At 43.1% G+C, this 12,303-nt stretch overlaps 1 protein-coding gene across 2 annotated transcripts in view; it reads right to left on the reverse strand.

Moving 5' to 3' along the window:
* The window catches only part of LOC110087968 (proton-coupled amino acid transporter 1), a 51,577-nt gene that overhangs the window by 11,386 nt on the left and 27,888 nt on the right, over positions 1-12,303 (reverse strand). For both annotated transcript variants that reach the window (XM_072990043.2, XM_020809973.3), the window contains exons 9-10: positions 10,175-10,341; positions 2,424-2,593 (exon numbers count right to left, since the gene is read on the reverse strand). In XM_072990043.2, coding sequence (XP_072846144.2) covers positions 2,424-2,593; positions 10,175-10,341 — 337 coding nt within the window. The remainder of the gene's footprint in view (positions 1-2,423; positions 2,594-10,174; positions 10,342-12,303) is intronic.

The raw sequence follows: 12,303 nt of genomic DNA on the forward strand, positions 1-12,303 counted from the left end.
CGCAGCCTTGTTCTGAGGCCGTGATCATTTCGATTAATATTCATGCAACCCACTTAACAGCTTTTATCCTTGCTGAGAGCTCAGTTACTTTATACTCCAATGTCTCTGACGACACAAGAACCACTAGAAAGGAATCTGTGTCCTTCCCCTCAGCACCATTCTAGTGCATGACTAATTCTTCCAAATTGTGGTGTGGGTGTGGGTGTGCACTTTTCACCACATGCTGCCAGCCACCCTGTAACTCCCTGTTCTTTCCAAGGTTCTTCAAGTTTGGCCCTTGAGTTGTTCCTTCCCAACTAAACAGCTACTTGAACCCATGTTGAACTGTGTGTTTCATCATCACCAACGTGTTTCATCATCACCAACAGCGGAGAGGTCCACTGCTGCTAAGAAATCACTCCCCAACTGCACCAGACACACCCCCTATCCTTCCATTTTAATAATACTTCTTGCAAAGTGCATCTGTCCTATAGTTTCATTTCAAAGGAGAGAGGATGAAAGAGTAAGTCATTCAAGAATAAAAATGGAAAAGGAGAATTAAGCTAACTGAAAAATAAATCTAGGAGAAGTTAAATACCCATTTACAAACCCTTTGGCTTTGGGGAACTCAGTCTTTTTGGAAACAAACAAATGAACAAACACATTATCAGAAGCAATAAGATGCACTTCTGAATGTGCAATACAGTTGCACAGAAGTAATTAGGAAATAAGGGGCAGCAAAACCTAGGTAAAAAGATGTGATGAATGGTTGCCACAATACATTTTGTTGCAATGAAAAACATGAATGGGACAAGTAGCCATATGTAGTGTATCCAGTAATGGTGAACATTTTGCCTGGAAGCTGGTTATTTTGTTAGAGTACTCCAGTTGATGTAACAGCAGCTTCAGTTTTAGCAAAAACACTTCGGTATTTCCAGAGTTGAGATCTCAAAAAATGCTAGAAAGTGCCTTGGGTTCAGAGCACTAGCTTTTGTCTAGGGAAGGGGTGGGCAACTTTCAGGGACTCTGAGGGCCAAAATTGGATCCTGTTGGAAGCCACTGGGGCCCACATTACCACCCACAGCCCCAATGCTAAATTTGCTGTAGCAGCAATGGCAGCATCAAAAGCCCCCCCCCCATTTTTATCAATAGAATAAGGTGCAAAGAGAATGCATGCTGGGTTTTAAAGGAGAATCAGACTTTCTCAAAGCTTTGGGAATATCTTAAAAATAAAATGTGCATGCATCTACTTAAAAGTTAAAAGGAGCAAACTACTCAACAGTGGTCATAACCAATCTCTAAAACTTGAGGATGATAAGGTTTGGGGGCTGATTGCACAGCTTGAGTTTCCTTTTAGGATATCATGTGACAGATTAAAATCTTTAATCTTCTCTCAGCCTCTGTTTGTCTTCAACAAACTAATCCTGGACAAAAATCTAGAGCTTACTGCCTTCTGTTTCTTAGCTGATCACACTGGCCATGACTGCTGGGAGGCAGACTGGGAGTCAACGCTAGGATAAGCTCACAGAGACTCTAGAGATCTCGACTCTTCCTCATGAGCCACACTGAGATGTCACTAGAAGGTGGGCCACCACACACAATCATTCCAGGGAGGACAACAAATCTGGGTTGCCCATTTATTCAAGCAAATATTAGAATGCGGGGGTGGTGGTGGTGGCAGGCATCTTTATTTTTATTTATTTATTTATCTATTGTATTTATACCCCGCCTATCTAGTCATTTCAACCACTCTAGGATACATTTAATCTGTAGATGTATCCAGAGTTGTCTTTCTGCAACAGAAATCCAGTGAAGTCTCCTGCTAGAGGACCACATTCCTCATTCCCTGATAGCTCTCCACCACCATCTTCTGCATCAGTGGTTCCCAGTGTTGGGCAACCCAGTTGTTCTTGGACTATAATTCCCAGAAGGCTTTAATACCAGCTGGGTTTTCTGGAAGTTGCATCCCAAGAACAATTGGGCTACTCAAGGTTGGGAACTACTGTTCTACACTGGTCCCTAGGTTTCCTCATCCTTCCAGAGCACATTATGTAACTCATAGGGCCATCCCCTGTCTGCCTCCCAACGGCAGGGTCCCATGTTTGGAGTACTGCTAAAGGGAACTCTGAATCCAGTTTCTACAGAGAACTCTATCTGTAGACACTGGGGTGAAAGCGGATTTCACAAGTGAGTTCTGTTATAGGAATCCATCTTGGCATGCTTCTCTTCACATTAACAAGGAGAGCTTTTAGGAATTTAGAGTGATGCCTCAGCAGCATTGTCTACTTCAGACAGATAATGAGAACAGACTTCTCACTTGGCAAATGTGAACCATGCCATAAGGACACGGCGCCCTCCTTGGTGGACTTCCACTTGTCAGGACATTTCTTTCCCATCAAATAGAAAAGGAAAATATGATTCCCCAGTGCTGGCCTTTTACTCACACGTGACGCAGACAAGGCATGCTCTCAGGAGCAGATTGAACCATACGGTCCAGCGCTGTGGGACCTGTGCAAGGGCTGTAGGAATGATGATCTCTGCAGGGACATAGAACTGGAGTGCGTAAGTGAAGAAGATCCCAGTGGAGTAGAGGAGCTTGACCGACTGGTACATCCTGCAAAATGAAATTAACACATGAACAAGTAAACAAACAATGCAAAAAAACAGTTAAACCCTCTCATCATCCCAGGTGAAGCTAACTTGAGCGAAATGCAAGAGTGATCTCATCCTGCAGAGAAACCAAATTCAGAATATTCCTGCAGTCCCAGCTGCACCACGGGTGACGACCTACCTGTGGTGTAGCCGGGACTCTGGTACATAGTTTCTGCTTGCAGTGGTGAAAGAGTGCTATTTCTGATCCAAAGCTCTGCAGAAAGCAGATGGAAACTGAAAGGCATTTGCCCTGGCGAGATCACTCTCTGTCCGGGCAACAAGGCATGGACTTCCCAGGGCATGCACTGCATTCAGCAGAGCCAAGAGAACCATTGACATTAAACACAACTTCCTGGATTCTAAAGAATCTGAGATGTTTGTTTTGAGTGGGCACTAAAACTGCCAGTATCATCATGGCCTTATAGAACTCTGCAGCCACACCTGAAGTACTGCAAAGAACTCTGGTTCCTACATTTTAATTACACAGGGTGTGGAAGAGACCAAAGGGAACTACTTCTTCATTATAAGCTGGGGATGACCGTCATACTATGAAGTTGAATCACAACAGATTTATGACAAACAAAAACAGCCCATGGCTAAAGTATGGAGTTCGCTACCCCTGATGCAGTCAAGAATACTAATTTTGATGGCTTTAAAAAGCAATCAGATATTCAGGAACACAGTTGTGGAAGCAAATTCCTTCCCCAAACCCCAAATCTGAAGCCATCCAGAAAAGAATAACCAAAAATCTTGAGCCACTGGTTGACAAGGGGAGAAAAGGCGAAAGCTCCAAGAATTAAAACTATTAAAGATAAAGGAGAACAGTTTTATCTGCTGAAGATATAAATAAGGGGTGGGGAAATACTATGAGGAATCTCTACATTCTCGTGCAGTTTCCCAGCCTCTCTGGAGTGCCTCTTTCCCCTTTTGGTGTGCAACAACCTACAATCAGATAAACAATACATCAGGGGGATCGCACAGAAGAGATGCTTAACTCTCAACAGCAGGAAAAAGTGTGCATAGCTGAGTCCAGCTCCCAAGCTGCCCACGGGCAAACAGATCACTCTGTGTCTCCCACAGTGAATTCACTGCATTTCCAGCAGTTGTAAACCTCCTGGAAGAGAATTCCTATAATCTTCACTGATGGTGGGTGGAGGTGGAAGGGACAGAGAAAAAGCAGAAGGGACTACTTCTTGAGAAAAGTATCTCATGGGTCCTTGTAGATACTTCAGTTGTGAATTAGTCTCAATGATTTTTGGAGATTTTTCCATGGATCTTTCCTGAGGAATTCAGCAGCCGGAAGAACAAACGGCATCAGAGGAGACAGACTGCAAGATGCCTGGATGCTGTGCCTCAAAGTTAGCTTGGGAGGATCTAGCATGTGGCATTTATTCACAACAAGGGACTCTGATAATATCTTAACTTCAAATGTTAACAAATAGCATCCTAAATCCACCAACAGTCTCAACTAGAGCAGAACCATTGAATCAGTGCCATTTACGTAAGTGTCAACTTATTCAGCAATTGGCTCAACAGATCTAGTAAGGATAAGCCACTGAATTTGGAGGCTGCTGTATCCATCTTGCCCCTACTATCTGCAACTTCATTTAGAGTCACCTTCTATGAATGAATGCTGTGCAATAAAATAGTCTGGATTGCACAGATCAAAGCCGAGCAGTTCGTTTGCACGCCAACATTCACTGGTCCTAGGCAGCACAGTTAATGATGAGGGACAATAGATGTTGCACTCCAATAACATTTGGAAAGCCACATGTTGCCCATCCCTCCCACTGATGCAATGGAAGCCAGTAGAAGATGGCATTGCCCTGCCTGTTGGGTAGGTTTTGAAGCAGGGGGCTCTGGAACTTTCCAAGCAGGTTTGCCCTTCGAAACTGGCACAATTCTTCCGTGTTGAAAATAAAATGCGGTTCTGCCTCCAAGGCTAGTTACACAATTTTGGAAGTCATTTTTTAAGTTATTAGAAGGATCAGCAGTCAGCTGTAATTATGAGCTAATGCCTTTGAACCTCTGATCTGGAGCCACGGAGCCAAGGGCGACGTATACCACAAACAAATCCACATGCCTTATCACTTCAGCAAGGAAGCCTTTATTTTTGTGGTCACAATTATGCAAATACAACCAATCTGCATGTCATTAATATTCCCTTTAGAGAGCATTCAAAAGTGTTAAATTCTTTTGGCAAGTGAACAACCACAAAAAAGCAATGAGGTAGGAAAGGAAGAAGTCATTTTGGGAGAGGGCCAAGCAGTTGCTAAAGGCTTTCGTGCTCTAGTCCAGGCAAAACTTGCAGTTCTTTGGTTGACTGCTTGAAGTTACCGGCACTAAGCAAGCCTGGTTTTCCTCCAGAAGCTTAAGAGAAGGGCATTGGAGAGAAAAAGTAAAAAAAGGCTGCAATATCTGGGCTGTTTCTGTGTCAAAAACCAGATTCAGTGCTCCAAGGATACCTATCAGCAGTAATTCATGCATCTTACTGAATGGAGATGGATTGTAGCTTCATCAGAAGGAAACACAGCAGGATCCAGCTTCCATCCCAGCATCTCCAGGCAGGAATAGTAAAAAAAAAATCTGGCCTGAAAGCCTCAGTCAGTGTCAACATCATGCAGCCCAGGTGAACCAATGGTCTAAACTCAGTATAAGGCAGCTTCCGATGCATTAAGCACAAGCCAAGGTCCCAAAAATCTGTAGCAGCAATACAAAGCCTTTCCACTTTTTTTTTAGTTTTCCTAAGTTTCAGTGCTCATTTTAAAAGATATTTAAGAAGCCTTTTCAATCTATTCCCCAGTAAGCATGATTCTGACCCAACTTTGTTTTTTTTTTTCCTTTTAAAAAGCTGACGCATACCTTCAAAGTCATTTTTATCAGCTCCAGTCATGAATATTTCACAGCTTTTGACTATTCCCTTCCTTACGCAGCCGAATAATTGCCGGTACTGCCATGGGTGTAAGATCTACGCTATCCTGACGTCATTGCTGCTTACTCTTTCATCAGCTTGACTCAAAGGCAATCTATTTTAGGAGCTACTCTTTGAGTGTTTAATTTTAATTTTTATTTTTTAAAAAAGGTTACCAAAAGAAAGTTCTATTCACTGACTACTGACAACTTCCTAAGGATAAAGTTTTGACTGAACAGGGCAAATTTCTTTTATTCCTGAAGTGAATTACTGTTAGTATTTTAACTGAGATATTTTAATGTGTTTTGATTATAGGTATGTTTTCATCTTATCATGGATTTATTGTACTTGAATATGTGTATCTTACTAGGTTTTAGTGATTACTGTATTTAATGACTTTGAAAGCCACTATGAGTCCTAATCCTGGCCAAAAAAATGGCAAGCAAGCAACCTGCGACCTGAAAGTGGCCATCCTCCAACAAAGGAATTTCAAAGGGGAGACCCTAGTAGGATGCTATTGAATCAAGAAGTACCAAGATGTGACTTTGGTCCCCTAGCCCTGCCTGTCATCCCCAACTCAGCTCAGTATTGGTGGCTGTGACGTCCACCCCACCCACCACAAGGGGCACCAAAAGCCTGTGGATACACTTCTGGAAAGAGAAGACCTGGACAAAATGATCAGTCAAGCACAAGCATCATCAAGGGATATGGATAATAACTGAACATGGGAGCAGGGCGGGGGAGTGCAGAGCAAAGGGTTGTGATTTAATGTATTTGTGAAGGCTTTCACGGCCGGGATCTAATGGTTGTTGTGGGTTTTTCAGGCTGTTGGGACGTGTTCTGAAGGTTGTTTTTCCTAACGTTTCGCCAGTCTCTGTGGCCGGCATCTTCAGAGGACAGCACTCTGTGCTCTGGTGTACTTGACTTGGGAGTGGAGTATTTATGGCTGTGAGATGGGCTTTTGTCTTTTTCTGTAGATGGGTGATTAGTTGTGATTTAATTAGTGCTCCTGTGAACTGTTTTAAACATTTGACTGCAGGTGTGATGACAGCCTCTCTGCTCTTGTTCAGCCACCGTGCTTTGGTAGCAGGCAGCCAAAGCTAATGGGCCTTAAGGAGGTCATATCTTTAAGGAGAAAAGAACACATAGGTGTTTGTGTGAGATGCCACTGGACATGCCCAGTGATTCTTCCTATTGAGATAGAGGAATGCAAATTAATGCTAGGGAGTGTTCTGCATCACAGCACTATTTTGTGGGTTTAACCAGAAGTGTTGATCCAGTTTATCATATTCCAGGAAAGGGCACTGCGCCTGTGCTCTACTTTCGCTATTGTTCTTCTCTGACCTTTTGCAATGCAAGCTTGTTGGGAAAATGGGGCAAATAATAAAGCAAAACAGATACCAGAATGGGTGGAGAGGGACATGAAATGTTGCGTTACATCATACAAGGATTCCTTCCTGCAGTTCTTGTTCATCAGCCAAGTAATAACCCAAGAGATTAAAAAGTGTTTCATGAGCCAGAATCCTGGTGCTTTTAAAAAGGTTTTGTGTTCACCATATACCGTGAATGTCATTTAAAAGATATGGGAGATAGAAGATCCTCAAACAGGGCAAGCGTAGCAATGGAGGCACAGAACTGACTCCAACTCAGCACTGTTTGATGGCTCTTCCTGGTTCACGCTGCCTCAACCTATTGCCCTGGGCCATACCTTTCTGTATCATAGACTAAAGTACATTTCAGGTCTAAGGGAATCTTAGTGTTGTGTTCACTTACTACTTATACACAGTTAAATCTGGAACAAATGTGCTTCAGCTGCAAGAAGCATCCCTGACACCAACTTTTTAACTTTTGCTAAGATGAACCTCTGCAACAGAAAATGTCAGGTTTGTGGGGTTTTTTGCTTGAATATTTCAGACTCATGTTCTTGGGGGGGGGGGGGTAGGTGCTGTCATATGAGTTTGCCTATTAGTATTTACGATTAAATGGCACAGCCTAAAGGTGTGCTTTGTACTAGGCAGAAATGGGCCAGAAAACTTTCTTTAGGCCTGGAGACCAAATGCTAAGTGTGTAGATAACATTTTTGTTCAATTAAGCTGGTCTTGAACTTACAAATAAACTGAATCTGATTGCTCCTTGCCATTTAATGAACGATACAGCTTTGATACATCTGTGAACTAAGTCCCTGTATTGGATCTGATTAATGTGAGATGAGCGTCACACCAAAATGTGCACAGTTAAACTAAATTCAGGCTTTGCACTTCCATCTTCAAAACACTTTGGAAAGTGGTAACACTTTGAAAGCAAAGCATCCACTAGAGGGTGCCATAATCCTCATCTTTCAAACCACACTTTAGAGTGGGGCTTACTACAGTAGTTCATATTGTAGCCAGATGCTAAAAAGAAACTGAATGAGTTTTTTGACAAGTGCTTAATGAGAGGGCAACCACTGATGAAAGATGCAATTCTAATATTCTATGCACACAGGTAAAGGTAAAGGTTCCTCTTGACAATTTGTCCAGTCGTGTCTGACTTTAGGGGGCGCTGCTAATCCCCGTTTTCAACCCGTAGAGCTAGTGTTTTTGTCTGTAGACAGTCCTCCATGGTCACGTGGCCAGCACAACTAGACACGGAACGCTGTTACCTTCCCACCGTGGAGGTACCTATTTATCTACTCCTATTTTTACATGCTTTTGAACCGCTAGGTTGGCAGGAGCTGGGACAAGCGACAGGAGCTCACTCCGTCGCGTGGATTCGCTCTTAAGACTGCTGGTCTTCTGACCTTGCAGCACAGAGGCTTCTGCGGATTAACCCGCCACCACACAGGAACTAAGAGCAGCTTAAGTGTCAATTCCATCTGAAAGCCAATGTTCATTTTAAAACTTCGCACAGTTGCACAACAATCAAATAAACTCACACACATTGCCTTGATTTGAATGCAACCTTCCCCTGAACACTACAGCACATTCATTTTTTCTGGGGAAAGATCTGCCTGTTCAGAAGATAGTCCATTCAATAAATACTGAGAGTGGAGAATAAAAAATGATGGCACCTTCAAAACCAAAAGCTTTGTTTCTGTGTGAGCTTTAATGGGTCAAAACCCACTTTCTCAGACACACAGAACACTCAAGCTATGCCATCATGCCATTTATACATATAGCCGCTTCAGACCAGGTGAAAATCTAGACAATACACAAGGTAGAACTATATTATTAACACAGGAATGCGACTATCAATTGCTGTTAATTACTTAAAATTGCAAGCCACAGTGGGGGTGATGATCTGTCTCTGAGGCAGATTTGGCTGTGAAAGAATTGCTAAGAGTTGTTTCTATGAAGGAGATCAGATTATGTCATGGGACACAACTATTTTAGATACACAGGACGTTACAGACAACTGGGTTAACAATATAGTGCGTTATGAAGTCCGATGCTTAAGCCCTTAGAAATACACTGGAGCTTGTTTATGTAGCCTGCTCTCACTGTCTCGTTCTCCTTTCTGATTTGGCAATTTCCTTTTTTGACAATAGCCACTCTGAGATTCATGACATTCAATCAAGCAGCAAAGGGAAAGGGAGACCCAAGAGCCTAATAAACAAACTGGGCTAAGAGTCATCCCCATAAACATTACAAGCAAACAGCTCCCCGCTCTGCAATGGAAGAAAACTCTGGGCGCGGTAACTGGCATGGCACTGCCTGGAGTTTGAAAAGTAACTTTTCTGAAGTGCCACTTCCATAATCATGTAAGGCAATTGAATGGTTCCCAACCTTTGGTAATTCAGGTGCTCTTGAACTGCAACTCCCACAAACCCTAGCCACACAGCTGGTGGTGAAGGCTTCTGGGAATTGCAGTCCTAGAACACATGGAGTTACCCAAGGTAGGGAACTGGTGCTCTAAAGCACTGGTTCTTAACCTTGGGTTATTCAGGAGTTTTGGACTGCAACTCCTAGAAGCCTTCACCACCAACTGTGCTGGCTGGGGTTTCTGGGAGTTGCAGTTCAAAAACATCCGAGTAACAAAGGTTAAGAACCACTGCTCTAAAGGACTTCTAGAAACTGAAATCCAAAATGTTAGGTGCAACCTGTCATTAACACTGAACTTTCAGATGACACTCCCTTGGTGATTCCCACATGTGAAACCAGATGCTTTAAATAGTTCTGCCTAATCAGTATCATGACCAAGAAGGAAGAGATCAGCTAGATACGCGATGTGAGGGCAGTCTGATATGAGCAGGCAAGTCATTTGCAAAAGCAAGGTGGCACATGGTAATGATAGGCATCGGACACTAGGCACTGTTAAAAGCTGCTTTGGCCAGAAGCCAAAAAGACATATTCCCAAGTGACACCAGTGCCTTCCCAGCACTTTGTCCTATGTTTTTCACAAGACTGAAAAGAAGTGAGCCATTGAACAAGGTGAGGCCTACAAAGGATGAGGAAAACTCTCACAGAGCCTTACCACTTGAACATAGGTTCCCCACCCGCCCACCCCTGCACGCACACAGGACACGCTCAAATAACTGTCTGCCACAGAGCAAGCACAGGAGGGCCCAGGCATGTTCTGACCTATCCCTTTGCATCCATCCATTTCCATTCAGTACCTCCCGGCATCGAAATAAGCCATCTTATCCAAACTCACCAACAGTTTGGCAGACTGAGAGTTATGCTGGGACGAATGTTAGCTCCAAAGTGTAAGTATCCCAGCGTTCCCAGGCTGAGGTAGACCATGGTCACAATTGCCATCCCCACATAAAGAATGATGGGGAAGTGCTGAGGGGTCTTCATCTTGTTTTCTAGAGGGAGCACCTTAGCGAAGGGAAGAAAACACAGCATTTAACTCAAGATAAGACCTTGCTCTTCACTTCAACTTAACCTCTATGTGTGAATTCTGCCACAGAATTATATTAAAAAAACTTTTTTTTAAAAAAATAGCACAGTGGAGCATATATATCTGTGCCTCATATCTTTGGAATAAATTACTAGTAGATGTTCGCCATGCACCTTCCCTCCCAGGTTTTAAGAAGTTACTAAAAAAAGAATCGTTTAAAGAATTTGGTCTTCTTTTTCACCAGCTAAAAGCTAGAGACACACTCCAAAATATTTCTTGTTTTAAAAAAACACAACACTCCAAACTGTTTCTTATAAATAAATAAAAAAAACTGAAATAGTCCTTCTGGTGCCAAAACACTTGGGGATGTGGGCAAACATGGTAACATTGCCCCATCTGTCCCAAGAGGGCACAAGGGGACTGTTTAAAACAAGTGTAGTACATTTGAGCAAATTTTTGTATTTTTTTTTAAAAAGTCAGGGATGTAGAAGGTCACCTTTGAGCTCTTGAGGGCTGCCCTGATTTAAAAAATGATAATGAACAGCACCAACATACCTTAATAGAAATTTATAAGTGTTTGCACATGCACTGACTTGCAAGAAAAAAAATAGGGGTGGGTGGGTTTTACGGCTGTTGACAGAGAAAGTAGAACAAAAGGCAACTTTTAATGCTTTCTCATCAGCACGTGCTACTTTTATCAGCCATGACAGAACACACTGTACGTCTTACTTATAAAGAGTATGACCCAAATGTGCAGGATGTTCTGTAACCATTCCAAGATCTTGATGAACTTTGAGCTTTGCACAGTGGCATGCTAAAGACAAGCAGCTAAAGTAGCAGAGTAATTAGGTAGCATTCCCTCTACTTCTTCTGTTCCTTCCCCTTAACTACCAATGCTTAATGAATCAGCTTTCAATGCCCTTCTCAGCTAAAACCATTCTCCTGCCATGACCATTATTGTTTAGCCTCCCACTTCTAAAAAAGACATCCGAAGTTTGCTTTCTTATTGTCTTGTTATCTTAGGGTAAAGGTAAAGGTTCCCCTTGACACTTTTAGTCCAGTCGTGTCCGACTCTAGGGGGCGGTGTTCATCCCATTTTTCAAGCCATAGAGCCAGCGCTTGTACGAAGACAGTTTCCGTTGTCACATGGCCAGCGTGACTAGGGAACGCCATTTTACCTTCCCACCAAGGTGGTACCTATTTATCTACTCGCATTTGCATGCTTTCAAACTGCTAGGTTGGCGAGGAACTGGGACAAAGCAATGGGAGGTCACTCCGTCACATGGATTCGATCTTACGACTGCTGGTCTTCTGACCCTGCAACACATAGGCTTCTGCGTTTTAGCCCCCAGCGCCACCACGTCCCTCTTGTTATCTTACTCCTTGCCAAATAAATTTAACGTTTGCCGCCCGGCTTGCTGGAAATAGAAAGGCACGCAACTGTTTACAGTGTGAACCTTTGCACTGTAAAAATGAGGGAAACAATCTTACGAACACCTACTGTTAGACACAAGATACTCATTATGGCTGCAAAGGGAAGCGAATGAGCTGCATTCCACTGGAACAGAACTTGTAACAGATTCCCATAGATTTCAGGATTAAAACGACAGCTAAACTGGCCCAGTATGTATAGAAAGTAATAAGCTCTGGTCTTATGTATTAAAAAGGATCATAATGGGCCTAGGGTAATTCAAGTTCTGACTCTGTGACCCCATGGAAAAGAGCACGCCAGGCCCTCCTATCTTCCACTGCCTCCCAGAGTTGGGTCAAATTCATGTTGGTTGCTTCGGTGACACTGTCCAACCATCTCGTCCTCTGTTGTCCCCTTCTTCTCTTGCCTTCGCACTTTCCCTACCATCAAGGTCTTTTCCAAGGAGTCTTCTCTTCTCATGAGATGGCCAAAGTATTGGAGCCTCAGCTTCAGGATCTGTCCTTCCAGT

The sequence above is a fragment of the Pogona vitticeps genome, chromosome 2 (assembly GCF_051106095.1).
Source record: "Pogona vitticeps strain Pit_001003342236 chromosome 2, PviZW2.1, whole genome shotgun sequence".
In the NCBI taxonomy this organism is placed as follows: domain Eukaryota; kingdom Metazoa; phylum Chordata; class Lepidosauria; order Squamata; family Agamidae; genus Pogona; species Pogona vitticeps.